This window comes from Trichosurus vulpecula, chromosome 2 (assembly GCF_011100635.1).
Source record: "Trichosurus vulpecula isolate mTriVul1 chromosome 2, mTriVul1.pri, whole genome shotgun sequence".
NCBI lineage: Eukaryota > Metazoa > Chordata > Mammalia > Diprotodontia > Phalangeridae > Trichosurus > Trichosurus vulpecula.
Genome location: NC_050574.1, coordinates 55,089,728 through 55,109,489, shown reverse-complemented (window position 1 = coordinate 55,109,489; position 19,762 = coordinate 55,089,728). Strand labels below are relative to the sequence as shown.

The window sequence follows — 19,762 nt, the reverse complement described above, 5'->3', positions numbered from 1 at the left end:
ATAATCTGAAGATTTGGAATTGGTGGATGACAACCTAGTCTCATTACGAAAAAATTTTGTTAGGTACTGTCCTCTTTATCTTAACTTTTTCAGGGTTGGGGGTTGTTCTTCATTTTTGTTTTCCCAGTGAGCACAGTGCCTTGTATAATTGTTGAATGAGGTCATGGGGGAACCATTGTCTTGTCATTTATTCAAGACAGGAGGTAAAAGACTGGAGTGATTTCCATTTAATGTGTTTTTCTCTGCAAAAACTGATTGGACCAGGTAGTTGACTGTGTAAATGTTGCTTTAAGTCTAATGTTAATTTGTTAACTTTGCTTTGTAGAAGAAACTGCAAAGGGAACCCAAATTGCTTGGTTGGGATTGGAGAACATGTCTGGCTGGGGGAAATTGATGAAAACAGCTTTCACAACATTGATGATCCCAACTCTGAAAGGAGGAAAAAGGTAAAGTCCGCACTTGTGGTAGAGGATAAGATGTTAACTGGATGATGGCACATCTCAACGTTGCAGCTTTCATTCTCATTGTCTTTAGAACTGTTTACTCTCAACTTTGTGTGTGTTCCGTGTGTTTGTCTTGCTGTACCACAGAGCAGGGGGACAGATGGATAGAGAGGCTTCCAGGATGGCAGGTGACCCTGCTAGAGAAAGTTGTCCCCTCTGTACAGGACTGACATTTGTCTTTGACAGTTTTACTTTGGTCATGACAGATTTGATAGGTTTGCAGAAATATTTTGTATTTCTTAAAAGGAACTCCAGTTACAGAATTGGATAGGATTGTAAAGATGTTAAGCTGGAGGACAAAACTGCACTTCTGTAAGTGACTTGTAGGTTTTTAGAGAAAAGCAAGTGGATTCTTCTGTTTAAACAGCAAAGGAGGAGCTGAAGTTGCATATGCTTTGGGAGCCTTGGTATCCAACATTGTATTGCTGTTAGGATTCATCCCACTAGGTGGCGCCATGATTGTACTTTTGATAGGGAACCTGGTTCAATAGAAAGAACAATGGGTTCATAATTGGATGACCTGAGTTCAAGTTCTGGTTATGATACTGTTTAGCTAACTGTGTGACCCAGGCAAATCACTTAACCTCCCTGAGCCTCGCTTTCCCACTCAAATTTTAGAAATGTAATTTTTTTAATCTGAAAGATAAAGTGGAGGCCCATCATGGACCCAGAATATACTGATTTCCATGCTAGATACCATACCATATGCTGTTATACTAAGACTTCAGTCTCCAGTACCACAGTGTGATGAATTTGTTGTAAATGTCAGCCCCCAAATATCTCAGGTGCCTTTTGTGGCTTTCAGGGTTGATTTAATGGTGGTCTCTATTCCTGTGACCCGTATCTCGTTTACTCTCCTTAAAGGAAATAACATTTAAAAATGCATAAGAAAACATTTTGCTCCTCACCTTTTGGGCTGGGGGCTGTCCTAAACCATTATGACATTCTCCCTAAGTTCAGGAGAAAAAAGATGTGATTGTCCTTAGACTTTTTGCTGAAGCATGCATGGTACACTTCTGCCTCAGCTCCTGATCTGTAATAGCAAGAACATCATAGTTGAGTCCCTTGGACAAATCTCTTTTATTGTCTTATGTGGGAGCAAGCTCTTGGCCTTAGTTGCCTTACCTGTTATAGGTGAATGATGAAGGGTAATGGATTAATTCAGTGGCTCTCAAACTTATCAGTCCAGTCTAAAAAAATTATTGAGGATACCCCAAAGAACTTTTGCTTATGTGGATTATATTTATTGATATTTACTGTACTCAAATTTAAAATGTTTTAGGATATTCTGAAAAATATTTTTGACATTGAATTTGGTGGGGTCCTTGGCCCATACTTTGAGAGTCATTTGATTAGATTATGTCTAAGGGCTGTTTTAGCGCTAAACACTTTTCCTTTGAAAGATAATTAACCTTTTTTGGAAGGAAGACTTGTTACCTTGCTGATTGGGGCAAAGCAGTTTGGTGCTTCCTTAGGCAAATAAATGCCCAATGCTATTTCTTCTCAGCTAGCCTATTTCAAGTAGTATGAACCAGGGTGAAATGGTGACTTTTAACTCTAGCATATGCCGTGCTGGTGTTTGTATTTACTTTTCAGTGAGATGGTATTTCTAGTTTATGTTGTGAAGGTCATGAAGTTCCATACATTTCATTTGGGGTTGGAGTAACACTTTCCTCCCAATTATAAGGTCCACTCTGTATTTGAAAGACAATCCAAATTCACCTTCTAGAAGGCATCACACCTACTCAAGGAATTCCATCTCTTGCATTCCTCTCCTTTGGTTTACTTTTCCCTTCTAATCCCATATAACAAAAGACAAAAGTGAAATTGGGGGACATCAAAACTGAGTAACCTGGTGAACTGGTTTGAGAGGTCATCAGTGTTCCAGAATCTGTTCTTCCAGAACACCCTCAAGCCATAGAAACACATCTGTAGCCAACTCCTGAAAGAAGAAAGTTAGCTGGCCTAGTTGTGATTTGTAATAAAACTGACATTTAGAGTTAGGGATTACTGATGTTGCCCTAGGAGGGGCAAAACAGACCTGGTCAGAAACAGCATTTACACTGCTGTAGGATTGGGCCTGTGAGTAGCCCTCGAACTTTGAGTCCTGTTCTTAAAATATTTTTAAAATTAAAGTTTAAAAATTTTTAAAATATTTAATAAATATTTTGTTTTTATATCACATGTATATGCTGGTTTTACTGAATTTTTCTCTTCTCACTTTAAGAAAAAAAAGCTTATCTATGAACATCAAAAAAATCTACCACTATCTGCCATGATCCCTACCTGGGGCCCAGACTTATATAAAGGAGGTTCACAAGTTCATTTGACCTAGAGATCCCCAGGACACACAACACATTCCAAGGCATTTAACAAAAGCTCCACCTGCCTTTAACTGTACTTAGCAGCCCTTTTTTATGTTAGCAAAAGCTGGACATGAAGCAGAATAATTAAGGTCATCTACATTTTATCCCAGTTCATTGTTACTACAAACCAGGGTTGCTATCAGTATTTTGTTTTACGTGGACATTTCCTTTTGTTACTGACTCTTTGAATATATCTAATAATTGAATCTTGGTCAAAGCATCCGAACAGTTAGATTCTTCAGGTTATCCCCCCAAATTTGAAATGCCCACATTGACCATGACCAATAAAAATATTTCCAGATCTGTACTGAGTACATTTGTTAGGCTGTGGTTAGCAGGATTCACCATGGATAAAATGGATTGCCTTACAATTGGTGTTCAGCGTTCTTAATACTTTCAAATATGTTTGTGAAACATTAATCATAATGAATTGGAGAGAATTGTTTTTTATGGGTAGACAAGAAATGGTATGAATCTTTCGAAGACGAACAGCTTTAAAAGATGTTTGCCATACATTTTGAAGTATCAGAGTATTGAAAATATGCCCATTGAATAACTCAGATTCTTAAAATTGCTAACTTTGAAACTAATCAAATTTACTGAGTGTTAAAGGAAAAATCACCTTTGCAAGCATGTTTTTGTTTGTTTTTCAATTGTAGAACTCATTTGTGGGTCTAACAAACCTTGGAGCAACTTGCTACGTGAACACTTTTCTTCAGGTTTGGTTTCTTAATCTGGAGCTTAGGCAGGCTCTGTATTTATGTCCAAGTACCTGTGGTGACCACATGATGGGAGATGGCATACAGGAAGAGAAAGGTTAGTGAAAGGAATATCTGTGATCATGTTTTCCTATATATATATCTATTCAGTTGTACACTCATGCATATTTCATCTGCAAGTGCAGTTTGAACAATTTCAGTCTTTAAGAACATGCAGAAAAAAATCTTGCTTCTTAAGCAGTTCATGCTTTTTCTAACTTCTGAGATATTTCTATTTCTATAAATTAATTTTTATATTTGTAGATTATAGTTGCAATCAGAGACTGGCTAGAGAAGGGATTTTTTAACTTATTATCTTTAGGCATAGCATAATCAGATTTGAGCTGGTGTTTGAAGGGACATCATATAGCAAACAAACCAGCCTCCTGTTTTTTAATGAATAATTTAGTTTATAAATCTTGATTTACAAATGCTTGTTTTATTTACAGACCATGAGATTTTGTATCTCCCTAACATTCTGTTACCTTAGGTATGCATAGTTCTTAATCTTTAGATCTCAGAATTGGAAGGGATCTAAGATTTTGTATATAAGCTTATCTGTTTCTAAACAAATTCTCTCTGTAGCATCCATGACAGTAGCCATCAAAGGCAACCCATTTTGCTTATGTGCAACTTTGTTAGGAAATCTTCCTCAAGGAGAAATCTGCCTCCTTCCTTTGCTGCATGCCCTGAAGCATCAGTCTGACCCCAGCAGACTGATTCTAAAATAATACTAATTCTCTTCATACTTAAGTGCTTTGTTTCCTGCCTGACAGAGATGCTAATTTTTCTTCCATAATCCTTTTGCTTGTTTTCTTTTTGGTATCAAACACATTAGTTTTAGCCAGCCTTAAACAACAGTAAATCTAGTATCCCTTTATTTTAGGATTAGAGATTTGAACACCCCAAACTGGAATACTGTGAAAACTCCAGGCACTGCCATGGTTATAGTATATTGTAGTCTTGGCAGTTTCTTCTCCCAAAGGAGAGTTGGCATAAGGCACAAGCTCATTTTAAATTATTTTTTAAAGCCTTTGAGCCCACTAATTTGTTTTCTTAGACATTCAGCACATTAAAGGATATAATAAACAACTATAACCTTTAATATTTGGTAAGAATGGCATTGGCTGAGGTAGAGGAAACAACATAACAATTTAATGTGTAATAACTTTCCTATAGATTATGAACCTCAGACCATTTGTGAGCATCTCCAGTACCTGTTTGCTTTGCTGCAGAACAGTAATAGACGGTACATCGATCCATCAGGATTTGTTAAAGCCTTAGGCTTAGACACGGGACAACAACAGGTAATGCTGGTCTTACAAGGAACTTGTACTTTCTTACATGATTTTTTAATAAAGAGAAAAACAAAACAACTCTGACATTTCACTCTACCCAGTAGATTAGGAAAGATGACAAATGATTGGAATAGTGAAATGTTGGATGGGTTATTGGAAGATATGTACACTAGTGTATTTTTGGTGGAGCTGCGAACTAGATATTTTAAATTTAAAAAATTTTTTATTAAATGCCTTTTGCCCTTCAGCCATATTACCTTCCTAACAAATACTTCCTTGAACCAAAGAAACAGTCAAATCCAACTAAATGACCCCATTTGATAGCACATGTAAGGAGTCCTCTGCCCTTCCTACTTAAAAGGTGGAAAATGTGTTTCATCATTTGTGAACAGTTATAAAAATTGCACCTGAATTTGTGTGATTTCATAGCAGACACTGTCTTCTTAAAAACAGTATACATTACAATAATATATATGGAAACAAATAATAGGATTTTAAGCAATGCTGGCACCAGAACATAGATGATACCTCATTGGAGAATGGAAGTGCCAAGAGAGTCAGAGTTCTGCTGGCTTCTCTTGAGTTGGAAAGATTGGCAGTTATTGTTACCAGAGGACTTACTTAATAAATAAAAATATTTTCGCTATACAAACTAATGAAGCCACTTTTTAAAATGGGTTTTCCCCCTACCTTTCCTGTGTACCATTTGTATACCAGAAATTCTCAGTAACCAGTTGGCAGATGCTGATCTTTGACAGTAATACTCAGATCACTGAAATGACAGCTCTGTTAAAATGTTATATAAATATAGGGGGTTATCAGTGCTGTTTTAGTCACTGTCCGATTTAAGAAGACTAGACCTAGATCTAGAAACTTTGCCATCCTTTGTAACATAGTTGCTATGTAAATGTCCAAACAGCTGTTCAGAGCAGATTTCTGGAGTACTATCCCATTCATAAGTATTCATGCACTGACTTTTTAATCTACAAGTCCTTACATTCAGAGTATAGGTAGCTGTGGAGCAATTTTATTTCTTATAAACAAGTAGAGGGCAAGATTTGATTTTTCTTTGTTTCTTTTAAATAAATTTTTTTTAGGATGCCCAAGAGTTTTCAAAGCTGTTTATGTCGTTATTGGAGGATACTTTGTCTAAGCAAAAGAATCCAGATGTACGGAACATTGTCCAACAGCAGTTTTGTGGGGAATACGCATATGTCACTGTGTAAGTTTTGTGGGCCATTTTGGTCTTTTAGAAATGTGTGAGAGATTTTCAGTAGCATTTTCTTTTTGGGAGGGCTCTTGCTGTGGAATAAAGAAATCCTTCTCAGTTCTTTATTAGCACCTCAAACTTTAGATTGTTATCTTGTAAATTTTAAGAATTCTACATAAGCTACAATGATGCACTACAAATCAATAAAGTACTTCCAGAAACTAATCTAATTTGTAAAGGTGGTACCTGAGTTTTGAACTCTTAGCTAATGAGTAAATTGGGCATATGAATAACCATTTCTGTTCCATCCCTTTGCGTAGGGACCTGTCCCTCACTGTCCCTCATTGCTTCCAGGGAACATGTTGCATTTTAGGGCTTGGTGCTACTATTGCCTCTAATTCGTATTTTGACTAAAACAACCTGGTTTATCAGGAGATCCCAATAATACTTAGATAACTACGTGTCTATAGGCAAGTTGTTAAACCTCTTAGCCTGTGAAATCATAGGATCTGTGCTATATTGAAATAGGATTTAATGTGCTGGAATATGCTTTGAACAAAGTTGTCATGTATATGTGTTCAACAGCTGATTTACAGAGAGCCCAGAAAGACACAATCCCTTCAAATTGAAGTTTTGTATAGCATATTGAAAATAAATGGAACTACTCCTGACCGATTTTTGTTTCCCTATAATTTTTTCATTTCCCAGTACGTCTTTCCAAAGGGAGTTCAAAAGAACTAAATCAACATAGTGACCAAGTATGACAATATATACAATGATCTAGACCCAAGGAAAAAAAGACTATGTTTTGTCCTGTCTTCTAGCCAAGTTTTGTCAATAAAATTTCAGCATGCCATTTACTTCTTAATCATATGATGTATTGTGTGTATATGTACATATACATATGTATCTCTATCTATAGATATACAAAGTACTAAGTCTCTTCTTCCCCCGAACCTAAATTCTCTCCCAGCCCTACCCCATATGAGAAGGCAAGCAATATGATACCCATTATACATGTGAAGTTATGCAGAACACATTTTCATTATTAGCCATCATACAATGTATTTTGACATATTAACCTATGCTTTAGTGTAAGATTGAAAATCCTGTTAGGCTTTAATTATTAGCTCTTTCTCTGATGCTATTTATGTTCTCTTTATTTCAGATGTAACCAGTGTGGTCGTGAGTCTAAACTTTTATCAAAATTTTATGAACTGGAGTTAAATATCCAAGGGCATAAGCAGTTAACAGATTGCATCACTGAATTTCTCAAGGTATTGAAAACAAGCAAATTACGCAGCTTTTATTTTAAAACAAACCCAACAGATGCTATTTCTAGCATTTAATCAGCTGTAGTGGTGTGATTTACTCAATTTCCATTTTTTCCCTCAGTGAAATGTGTAGGGATAGGATTTTTTTAATGACTTAATGACTGAGTTTTATGACTTTTAAAAAAAGACTAGGCTTTTACAAATGGCTGTTTTGAATAGATTTTTGTAGTGGAAAATAACTTTACTGAGTGATTTGGGATAGGTTGATCTGGGAATATGAATTTTGTTACTTATCCACTTGATAGTATTTGAAAGTAATGAGGGAGATGCTTATGATATATGTATTGTTAAGTGGAAAAAATAGGATCAGTTTGGAGTCACATGGAGAACAGCCTGCTCAGAAGAACTTAGAAATAGCATTGTGATTAAACTGCTAACATGCTATCTATCTTGGTTGATTATCATTGAACAGATTACTTCCCTCAGTTTACTTATTTGTACAAGAGAATTGGACTGGAGAGGCCCAAATCCTCTCCTCCCAGCTCTCATTTTTACCCTATGTCACATTTGGGGTTTGGCGGGATTACAGGGGAGTTTTCATTGTGACAGACTGAGGACTGCTGTGGTTACAAAGGGACACTGCCAGAAGAGACAGCATTATGCCTTTGGGGAAAAGCTGCTTCATAATAGCTAAAAGAGGGCTAAAAAAGGTGAAAATGTAATAGAAAAGCAGACTGTTCTTTGAAAATATGAGGTGAATCAGACCCAGCCATTGTTTTTCCATTTTCTAATTTTTGTGCTCCTTGACCTGACAGACACTCTTGCCTTCCTATTACTAGGAAGAGAAGATAAGCTTGATCAAACAACTTGACAGAATGCATCTAGGATACATTTTTTGCATACTTGTTTAAAAGCATCTTTAAAAAAACATTTTTCCAGTTGTTCCATGAGTTTTCATGTATGTACTGCTGCAAAGATGGAAGAATTTTGAATCTCATTGCTTTTTTATAATCCACAGCTTATTGTTGAGCTCAAGTGCTTGTCTGCACATCCCTGTTTTTTCTCAGTTGCTCTGTCAGTGTTTGTTAATAGTTTAAATGAAAGATAATGTTTAGAACAAATTCTATTAAGCATATCTAATAATGTGTTTGCATGATTTGATTTTACTTGGAATCATCCAGCATCCTCATTACTTTTCTTTGGTCATCTTTTCTTTTATATTCTGCTCAGGAAGAAAAATTAGAAGGAGACAATCGATACTTTTGTGAAAACTGTCAGAGTAAACAAAATGCAACGAGGAAGATCCGACTACTCAGTCTTCCATGTACACTTAATTTACAGCTAATGCGTTTTGTGTTTGACAGGTCAGTACCCACACATCTATCTCTTATGAACTAAATAGGCAGATGTTAAATATGCCATTGACATGTGAGGAAATGACTCATACATTTTATTTAAATCCTTGAATATGAAGGAATTTTCAGACTGATACAGGTTTTGGACTCTAGCACCTTGAATTGATGATTTGACATCCCTGGATTATTAATCCAGGAGTATGGAACATAATATAGGCTTCTTTTAAATAGTGAGATGATCCTCAAGCAGAGGAGAGACACAGTAGCAATGGGGAAAAGATACTGACAGCAATAAAGGAAAGTGTAAGAAAGGAAAAATGGGAACTTGAAGTTAAAAACTTGCACCCCTTATAGGCACTGGATACAGTGTCATTCATGCAATTGTAAGCCACTGCCGCCCTGCGCCCGCCCCCCACCACCCCAACTCAAACCTAATTATACGCCACTTGCATGGCACGTATTTTTCCCTGTCCCCAAAATTTAGGATAGTAGCACTTGAATGTTTGTTTATAACCACCTTTGCAGGATCACATTTATTCGTGATGCAAGAGATAGTGTGTATTTTTGATCTTGTGACTGGAGTACATTTTGGAATATTCTGAGGAGTACTCTGAGGAGTATATGGTACTTGGAGTATAATGGCCAATTTTTTTGAAATAGTATTTTGATAACATTGTTAGAAGGAGGCAGATTTCAAGTCTGTGTAAGGAGTCACACCCTGAAAACCTGAGCTTGCCTGAAAGAGGAGAGAGAATGATGAGTTCCCTATCAGTAGAAGTCTTTCGATAGTCTGGACCGTCACTCGTGGTGAGACTGGAGAGCAGATTCCTCTTCAGACATGGGATATGTTAGCTGACTCCAAGATACTGGCATGTCGATTGGTACTTGACAAGGAAAACTTGACAAGGAGAGCTTGACAAGGAAAACGAGCCTGAACTAGCTCAGAAAAGAGTGGAAGGGCAGAGCTCATTTTCCCACTGAGGTTAAGTAAAATGTCATTGATTTTGTTTTTGAGTAGACAAACGGGACATAAGAAAAAGCTGAATACCTACATTGGCTTCTCAGAACTTTTGGATATGGAACCTTACATGGAGCATAAAGGTAATTTTCACACTCTTGGTCTGGCTGTGGCCAGATGAGAGGTTCTCTAGACAAGCATTCACTTCACTCTGAGAGTCAAAGGGATAGGTGTCAAGTGTCAACTTTTGTTAGTGCTTTCCCTCCAGATATTTGAACACATGTTGTCAACATTCACTTTGTTCTTTTGCAGTTTGCTTTCTATGATTCGTTTTATTTCCATTTTACAGAAAAAGAAATGAAAGCATAAAAATTAACAAGCTTGGGTCAGAGAACAAATTATTAAACCAGTATTTTAACAATTCAGTTCTTCTGGTTTTTACTATCAAGCCTCCCCAAGATGGAGCTATATAAATTGAAAGTGATAAAAATAGTTTTTCCCACTAACCTGCTCTGTTGTCTTTGGTCTTTGTGGGTTAAGAAGTAACTGTCACAGCTCAATGATTCAGGACCCTACCACCAGGGTCCTGCTCCCTGTCTGGTTGGTCCTGGTGTGGTCTACACTGGGCCATGCTCTGCTCCCAGCTCCATGCGATAGACCCTTGCCAGTGACCATCCAGGTTTTCCTGGGCTGGAGCCCTGCATCCCTCTGCTATTTCTTGGTTTCTGTAGCTCTAGAATTTATTCAGAGCCATTTTTACAGGTGTTTGGAGACACCTGGGGGAGAGCTTAGGCAAGTCCCTGCTTTCCAGCCACCATCTTCAACTTTTCGTAAAATAGATAAAAACTGGTTTGTTTTAATCAGATTATGTATCAGAAACCATGAGCTCAGGAACTGACTTGCTTTTCTTTTGGATTATATTTTTATCAGTGGAATTGATGGCTCAAAGAATGTGATCCGTTTGGGTATATGGTTTGATTAGGTAAAGTTTGATATACTCCAATTATTAATACTGTTATGGCTTTGCTTAAAGTCAGTGTCTTTTGTGTAAATGAGAAAAATCAGAAAACCAGTTAATGTGTTTCTCTTAATCCACTTAATCTAATTCTCCAGTATTATTGTAGTGCCATCTTAGCGAGGCCATGAAGTTAAGTTTTGGGTAATGGCAAGGTCCTAACATCTGAAGCCCTAATTATTGGCCCTGAAACTTACTGTCTGATCCAAATCACTTAACCTTTCTGTGCCTCAGTAGACTTTTCTGCAGAAGGGAATATACTGTGTACCCTACGTGGTTATGAGGAAAGTGCAACATAAATTCAAGAAGAGACTCATTTTAGTCACTTGTTTTTATTAGGGCCCTTCACCCAAATGGCGTCTCCTTCAGGGTTGTATAAACCATGGTAGCCCATTGGTCCTTCTGAAAATCGAGGTTCCTGCACTGTCTAGCCTTGGAAGCTAAGAAATTTGGACGACTACCTCAATACTTTAGTTATGACTTACAAAATACTTTGATCTGGGTTTATTATGAAGATAGATTCCAAGGTCTTCCTCAGGTTTAGATCTCTTGTCCATCTATGTGATTCTCTTGAGTATACCAGAATTCTCCAGGAAAGGCCTCCTTATTCAGACCTGTTTTTCCCTGAGAGCAGGATTCTGTACTGAGAACCCAGTTAGCTTCCCCTAGGCAGTGAGATAGAATATAATAGATTGTTATGTATCAGTTGTTTTCATCTATGCTAACATGGTACCCAGCCCCTCGCATATGATTTGCTCATAGGTTTCTCTTTGCACACCCCATTTATATTTTGAATATTCTCCTTGTTGTACTGTATTAATTCAAATCTGTTGTCTGATGTGTAATTTACCTGGAAACCTTCCCTGAATGACCAGCTGCAATTATTGTTTTTCTGTGTTCTAGCAATATTTGTCTACTCGGTTTTTACTATGTATTGCACTGTTTGCTGAAGCCAACTCCTATTACCACACTAAAGTATCATTTGCTATTTATGTTCAAAAGTATTCTTTTTATAGCTTATTTAATTTGCGACCTTTCTCAAGTCTGTAAGATTTTAAACAGCTTTTAGAGAATTCTCTTGTGTAGAGTGAATACATCTCTGCAGGTAACTAGAGAGGTGCACGTGCACACATGCTACTCATAAACACACTGCTGATCGCCCCATGGTTGAAATTTGAAATGTAAGAATGTATACAAGTGGGCAAGGTTGTAATTCATTTCTGTTTATCTTTTAGAAGGCATCTATGTATATGAACTCAGTGCTGTCCTCATACACAGAGGCGTAAGTGCATATTCGGGTCACTACATTGCTCACGTGAAGGATCCTCAGACTGGAGAATGGTATAAATTCAATGATGAAGACATAGAAAAGATGGAGGGAAAGAAATTACAACTAGGGATTGAGGAAGATCTAGGTAAAACCTTTAAGTTGTGAGTGGCCTTTTAAAATACACCTTTTCTTTCCCTGAAATGTTCATAATCAGTACTAACCTAAGCCAGCATTGATAGAGTCCTTAAGCAAGTGTAATTAGCCCATTTTTATCCTTCGGAGTTGGATGTGGCTCTTGTTTTTCTATTAGGTAGGTCGTTTGCCAACTTGTTTTAGCATGTTTTCAATACAAGTTCGGAGGAACTAAAATTTGAGTACTATGGTTCATGGTAAGGCTCTGAATGTGGAGGATCAAAAATGAATGATAGTTAATGTTTAACCAGGGTGGGCCTGTGATCAGGTGCCCTTTGGCAGAGAGTTTGTCCAGAAACTATGCATTGCTTTGTTTCCATTCCTCCTTCTGTACCTCTGTTACCAGACTAAGCATGGAAACCTTGGGGATTCATTAGTGCCCTCTCTGCCACCACATTGAGGAGGGACCATTGCTCTGGTCCTAGCGTGGAGTACATTGTGGTGGAGGTGGTATGGAAGAGAAGATGGCTGCCTCCCTCTCAGGGCCTCTTAACCCTTTCTTCACACAGTTAAGGGCAGGTTAGATAGCTAGAGCCAAATGGATGATGCACTGGCACCTAAATGGGCCATGACAATATTGGGCTTGTCATTTAGAAAAGCTTTAAGAATTGACTGCATCTCTTCAGCCTTCTAAGTACATGTTGTTTTCCATTTCCCCTCGTACAGTAATAGTTTATTACTCTTCAGTCAGTCAACAAGTATTACTATTTGCCAGACACTAAGTGCTCAGATTGAAAAGAAAGGCAAAACCACAGTGCCTGCCCTAATAAATAGGTTGACAACATGCAAGTAACAAATTTGCATATCACCTAAATTTCTCCCTGTACCCCTCCTCCTTCCTCCTGCTTATTCTCTTGAAACATAAGAGAATAGAAAGAAAAGACAAGCCAATATGCAGTGTTCCACCCCTGTGGATCTTCCACCTCTGCAATATTTCAGTTTTGATTGTTTTGTGGTGAATGTTCTTTTCATTTGTGTTGTTGAAGTCTTTGTATATACTGTTTGCCTAGCTCTGCTTACCTTACTCTGTACCAGTTCATGTCAATGTTCTATTCTTCATAGTTCATTATACTTCAATATTATTGCATTACAATCATGTCCTACAATTTATTTAGACATTCCCCAATTCATGGACATCTGTTTTGTTTGCAGTTCTTTGCTACCTCCAAATTGCTGTCACAAGTATTGGCATTTATAGGCTTCAGAGGGTTATTTCTAACACACAGGCTTGACCATGTCACTGTCCTATTAAATTACTTTTAGTAATTTCATCATGACATTTCGCTGAAGTTCAACATTTGAAAAAACCCACATAATCATATGTAGAAAAAGCCTTTGACAAAGTATAGCATCTATTCTAAAAACCCTTCTATTTAGAAGCATGAAATATCTAGTTCTGGGAAATTAAGTTAAACTTTTTTTTTTTATCTTTGGAGGGGGAGGGCGATGCAATTGGTTGTGACTTGTCCAAGGTCACACAGCTAGTAAGTGTGTCAAGTTGTCTGAGGTCCGATTTGAACTCGGTTCTTCCTGACTCCAGGGCTGGTGCTGTAACTGTGCCACCTAGCTTCCCCAGGTAGTTCTGGAAAATTAAAGGCATAAAGATTGATTCCCTTTGCCCTAGACATTCCACATCATTCACTTTTGGTGTATTTGTGGTGGTTCTTTTACGTTTGTTATAGGCATTCTGTTTTGGTTCTGCTTATTTCACGCTGCATTAAGTTCCTGCATATCTTCCTATGCCTTTCTGTATTCCTGCTTGTTGTTTCTTACAGCATAATAATTCACATTCATGCACTACAGTTTTTTAAAGATATTCCTTGATCATTTGGCATCTACTTTATTTCCAGTTCTTTGTCACAGAAAATGTTGCCGTAAATATGGTCTATACATTTTCTCCTTATGACATCCTTCACCTATGTCTACTGGTACAGTTCTCTGTTAAGGGTATGGATGTTTTAGTCACTCGATTGGCATAATTTCCAATTGTTTCCTAAAATGATTGCATTGATTAGCAGTTCTACCAGTAATCTACCCGTTCCTAACTTCCCATCTTCCCATCACTCCTTCAACACTGTTGATTATTTTGTCACATTTGTCATTGTGCAGAATGTGAAATTTCTCTGGTTTGTGATTTGGAGCATCTTTTCATGTTGTTGTTGTTTAAAAGTTCTTTGGCAACTGTTTGTTCACATCTTTGAATACTTATCAGGGTTTTTGATCTTTTTAAAACCAGATTTATTTTTGCCTATTTTATGTGTGTATACCTGCACACATACACGTGAATCTGTTAGCTAGCATGCAAAATATATAAACCTAAACGAGGCAGATTTTTTTTACACTCAACTTCCCTTATGTGCATTTTCTGTTTCATGTAATCAGCTACCTATTTCGTAAGGACACACCTATCCACCTATCCATACACTTTTTTCATGCATCTTTTTCTTTCATGAACTCTTGTCTTCCGTTGAAAAGTGGTCTGCTAGTTCCCTGAATTCTGCATTTTATCTTTCAACTCAGTATTTTTGGTGGGGCTGACACCCTGCCTTGAAATGGAGTCTTTTTTCACCATCACCTTTTAGAATCTTTCATTTTCTATCAAGACCCACTTCAGAGCACCCCACCTCTGCTCATCCTTTCCTGATCCATTACTTTGTACTCTCTAATTGTTAATGCTCTCTCTCCTTCCTCAGATAAGTTTGTATTTCCAGTTTCTCCTACAATAGAAAAGGAGCTTTTGGGAACAGGAACTTTTTGGATCTTGGTATCCCTAGCACCAAACACAGTGCACATAGTAGATTCTTACTTGTTTGTCTGTCCAATGAACTTAGCCTTCTTGAGTGAGAAATTATGAAATTCTAGAGTCTAAAAATTTAAAGAACTTGATGAGTATTTTGCATGTAAAGTTTTACATCTGGAAAAAGGAAAATTAAAAATTAAATATTTTAGAACAAGAAATCTATTGTCTGCCTTGCCTGTTCTATAATCATTCTGAATTGTTATTCAAACCCATTGAGCATGTATGGGAGCGTTTACAAATTAGGTCCTGGTTAGTGCCCCGTCTTTCACTAAGCATAAATGTTTCAGCTTAATCTTTTTGTTGTTGTTGTTTATGTATCTTAGCAGAGCCTTCTAAGTCACAGACTCGTAAGCCTAAATGTGGGAAAGGAACTCACTGCTCTAGAAATGCCTACATGTTGGTGTATAGATTACAGACCCAAGAGAAATCTTCTCTGACAGTTCAAGTACCAGGTAAGCAAGTCAGACATTCAGAAGGGGAAGCTTCAGAATATTTTTCTCAAAGAGAAGGGAAGTAACTGTTTGCTTCCATGTGTGGCCAGTGTCAGTGAGGTGAAGTCTCAAGAGCCCTAGAAGTCACAGGAAGTTTGGGTGGATCTTGTGCATGAATCACCTGGTCCCTCTGAGCTTCAGTTACTTTGTCCCAGCATGATCATGAGGGCCTTTCGATAAGCATTTGATAAACGAAAGTCCTCCCCAAAGTGGGAGTCAGGATTTTTCTTTTGGGTGCTCATTTAAAACATACACATTAGATTGAAGATGAATTAAAGTCAGAAAAGAGGCTTTGGACAAAGCTTCTGTGAAAAGCTTATTTCCTTGAGTGGCAAAGATGCTTAGAGATGAGCTGAGAAAGGCCAAGTGAAGGCAAATGTAGGGACTCTCTGAACCTGACATCTGTTGTATATTTTATGTCCCCCTTCATGACATGGAGAGACTGGTATGTGTTACTGAGTTCAGTAGAGGCAGATGGATGGCACAGTATATTATGCTTTGCCTGGAGTTAGGGAGACTTAAATTCAAATCTGTACTCAGTCACTTGGAGCTGTGAGACCTGGGCAAATCATTTCACTTCTGAGCCTCAGCTTTCTTTTCTGTAAAATGGAAATTGTAATAGCACTTAACTTCATAGGGTTGTTTGCAGGCCTTAAGCCCTATATAAATGCTAGTTATCATCAACATCATCTTAACAATACTATCATTAGATGATCTTTGAAATCCCTGTTGTTAGTTTCAAAGTGTGACTTAAAGGCTAGCTGTTTGTTGTGCATTTAACACCTTGAATAACACCTTTAATCAATTATAAAGGTTCGTGTTCCGTGGTGCGTTTTTCTTGGAACAAATGTAACTTTTCATCAAAGTATAATTCCCCTCTAAAATTGGTTTGTTGAACTTAAAATGTATTTATATTGATGAAATCATTGACCAAGTATGAATTTACCTTTAAGGACGGGATGAAGAAAAAGTGAAAATATCTCTCATTCTAGATAATAGGAAGGTGTTTAATAAGGTGAGATGTTCTACCACATCCCTTTGAGAAAGACAGTTCATTAGCCACTTCAGGAATCTTTTGTGGCTGCTGGGTAAAGAGCTTTTTGGACCATGGAGAATCCTATTCCTGTTGATCCTCTTATCCTTGGTTCATGTGGTTGGGGGTGAGGGGAATCTTGTAAGAGGGGGCACATCAGCAGGTAGTTGCAGATTCTGCTGTGTAGTTGTGTGCTAGTAATCGTTACTAGTGTTGACCTCATTTGCATCCGTGTGTCCCACCTAACATCTGTTCCTAGCTCTAGAGCTCTTGTTTAAAAGAGAAGATACATAGCTGGAAGATTTGGCTAAGTAGTCCAGTTGGTACAAAGCAGTAAGATAATCTGGGTAAACTCTTGTTGAGACGTTCAGCATGCCTTTTTAGGAAGAAGAGTTTTACAGGAAATAATCATAATTTTGCCTTTTCTTTTGGTTAGCTTTTCTTCAAGAGCTGGTAGACCGTGATAACTCCAAGTTTGAGGAGTGGTGTGTGGAAATGGCCGAAATGCGTAAACAAAGTGTGGACAAAGGCAAAGCCAAACATGAAGAGGTGAAGGAACTCTACCAAAGGTTACCTGCTGGAGCTGGTCTGTAAGATCTTCTGGTAGTGCCCTGTAGTCATTCATTGCTGAGTGTTAACTATGAGAACTGCTATCTGTAGATGTGTCCTTTATCAGAATCTGTTGTAGGACTAAAACTTGTGATGATAGAGTCTAGTCACTACCTCCCTGGAGTCAGATTTAGGCCAGCATGCTATTAAACTTTAGTCCTGCAGATAAGTTGTTTTTCTTCCATCCAGGTCTCACTTTTGAGATCTGAAAAAATTTCCAGTTTGAGAGATTCTGGGGGAAAAATTGTCTTCCATACAGATGCATCAGCATTTGGTGGAATAATGTTTTTACACCATTAGAATGAAACACTAAACAGTGAATAACACTTCATTAAATTAAATCCACAGAGGTTTCTCAGAACACATAAATGCACACTTAAAACACTTAAGTGAAGCTTTCAGCTTCGTTTCAGATCTTATTTTTTCCCAGGTGTATACAGTCACATAGCTTAGCTTCAGATAGTCTTCTAGAAAAACAACTGATTGTATATAAAGTTGAACTGAGAATCTTTGTAATTAACAGGCAACTTAGTGATTTGGGAATGATTATCAAGACAATGGGGCTCCAATTAATTGTCTTGGCATAAAATAGATGAGATTAGAGACCACCAAAAGGACACCACCTATTTTACAGAAACCCCTTTCAAGAATATGATTTTTCTCCTTTGAGCAACACAGATCCCAGCTCTTAATATAGCTTCTAGGAATTTTTGAAGCTAATGATAGAAATTCCATAATATTTAACCTTAAGCAATCTGGTCCCCTCCCATGCTTTGCCCCTTTATCTGCCAGAGTTTGTGCTTAGTGAGCCTAGCATAATCACATGCCTATGTGTCTTCTTACCATTCCTGGTGCTGTCATTTCTTCATGATGAATGGGGATTATTGACTGCCTGTATGGAAGCAGGTCAGAAGACTACCCTGGGTCTGATAGGGCAGCAGCTCCTTGCATTCAATTCAATGCTGCTGTGTAGTGTGGGAACCAGTTGAAAGGCAACCTGGTAATCTTATTAATTTGGATTGAGGGCTGTAGAGTGATTATCTTGAAAGCAATCCTGAGAGAGAGTCCATATTTGTGTGGTCTTAGATTAGATAGATTAGATTTGCCTGTGATTTTCCCAGTATCAGTTGTGGGTTCAAGTTCTGGTCTCCTGACTGCCAGTCCAAGGCTCTTTGCTACCATGTTTTGTTTTGTTTTGTTTTTTTCTTCAGGTGATTTATATTTAATCGTTTTGTAATTGAGGAATGCTGTATTGTTTGGAGTCAGGAGGATTTGTACTTGAATCCTGGCTCTGCTTTTCTACTCCCTTGGAGACGAGGAAGTAGAAAAGTCATTTAACCCCTCAGAGTCTTTGTTTCCTCATTTGTAAAATGTACTCCAATGAAATTGAACTGGCATAGATACTCCATTTCTAAATCTATGATCTGGTGGTGGAGCTGACCCCTAATGCCTTAAGTGTGATGAATGGTTTCAGCCAATAAAAATGTTGTAATCTGTACTTTATTTTAGTTGGAAAGAGTCAGAATGTTTCTCAAGCATTCTGATTTCAACTTTATAACTCCATTATTGACCAGCATTTCCTTTCTTGATCTTAAAATAAATACCTATTGGTGAATGTCTTAATTCATCACAATTCTATATATTAAATGAATTATGTGCTGGTCTTGGTGATCTTCATTATCCTCAAGTCACAGAAATGTATCTATGGCATATCTTTGATGCTTGGGTCCTGCTAGACTGTCTGGTTACCAAAAGAAATTAGTTTTGTTTTTGAACTCTTTAACTATTTTGCAGAAATAACTTTGAACCAAAATGTGCCACTTATTGTGTTTTACAAATATCTTGTCCATCTTGTTTTTCCTAACTCTTGAATATTCAAGTCTTGTTCAGAGTTAAATTTCTATAATACTGTTGCTGATTTACTCTTCTTTACTACCTATTAAAAATCGTTCCCTAATGGATTATGCTCCTTTCCTTCCCTTGGTACAGGGTGAGGAAGGAGATGGTCACTAACCAGTAGAGATCCCTGAGAACCATAAATAAGAGTATTTTCTCAGAACCTGTCAACTCTTTTTCATTTTGTGTGTAGAACATATGTTTGTGGGAGGGGCCGGGGTACATAATACTTTGTTACAACCAAATCTTGTTTGCCTTCATGGCTACAACTGCAAGGGCTTCAGGTTCAGGATATAACCTTTGGGTTTTGCAATGCCAGAAATAGATGGAAAAAACCCCCTTAGATTATGGGCTACTTTGAAAGGGAAATATATAACCCTGGAACAACTACACACTGTTTATCTTCTAGGTAAAGGCCCTCCTGAGTATTCATTATTAAGTGCATTGGGTCGTAGAATATATGCTAATCTGCAGCCTGCAAAATTAATGGGTTGATGCTACAAATCAGGGGAAAATTGTAGTGCCTGGTTCTTTCTACCCTCCTTTTTGGCTTTTGCCTCACCCTCAAGGGTTCGTAACTCCTAATACAAGTAAACTCAAAAAAATTTATTTTGTTTAACCTAAACCAGAAAAGTGATCTATGCTGTCAAATCATCAGTACAAGAGAATATTATTGGGAGACCTCTAAGTCACTGTATCTAATTAACCTAAACCAGAAAAGTGATCTATGCTGT

The 19,762-nt window shown here is 37.5% G+C and overlaps 1 protein-coding gene across 3 annotated transcripts in view; it reads left to right on the top strand.

The window, feature by feature from the left end:
• USP48 (ubiquitin specific peptidase 48) overlaps window positions 1-19,762 on the top strand; it is a 64,518-nt gene that overhangs the window by 13,904 nt on the left and 30,852 nt on the right. The window contains exons 2-11 of one of the 3 annotated variants that reach the window (XM_036744370.1): window positions 326-446; window positions 3,529-3,685; window positions 4,807-4,934; window positions 6,023-6,147; window positions 7,304-7,412; window positions 8,640-8,773; window positions 9,783-9,865; window positions 11,973-12,152; window positions 15,326-15,451; window positions 16,960-17,109. In XM_036744370.1, the coding sequence (XP_036600265.1) occupies window positions 326-446; window positions 3,529-3,685; window positions 4,807-4,934; window positions 6,023-6,147; window positions 7,304-7,412; window positions 8,640-8,773; window positions 9,783-9,865; window positions 11,973-12,152; window positions 15,326-15,451; window positions 16,960-17,109 (1,313 nt within the window). Of the gene's footprint in view, window positions 1-325; window positions 447-3,528; window positions 3,686-4,806; window positions 4,935-6,022; window positions 6,148-7,303; window positions 7,413-8,639; window positions 8,774-9,782; window positions 9,866-11,972; window positions 12,153-15,322; window positions 15,452-16,959; window positions 17,110-19,762 lie in introns of all 3 variants that reach the window. The other 2 variants (XM_036744369.1, XM_036744371.1) reach the window with 2 other exon arrangements.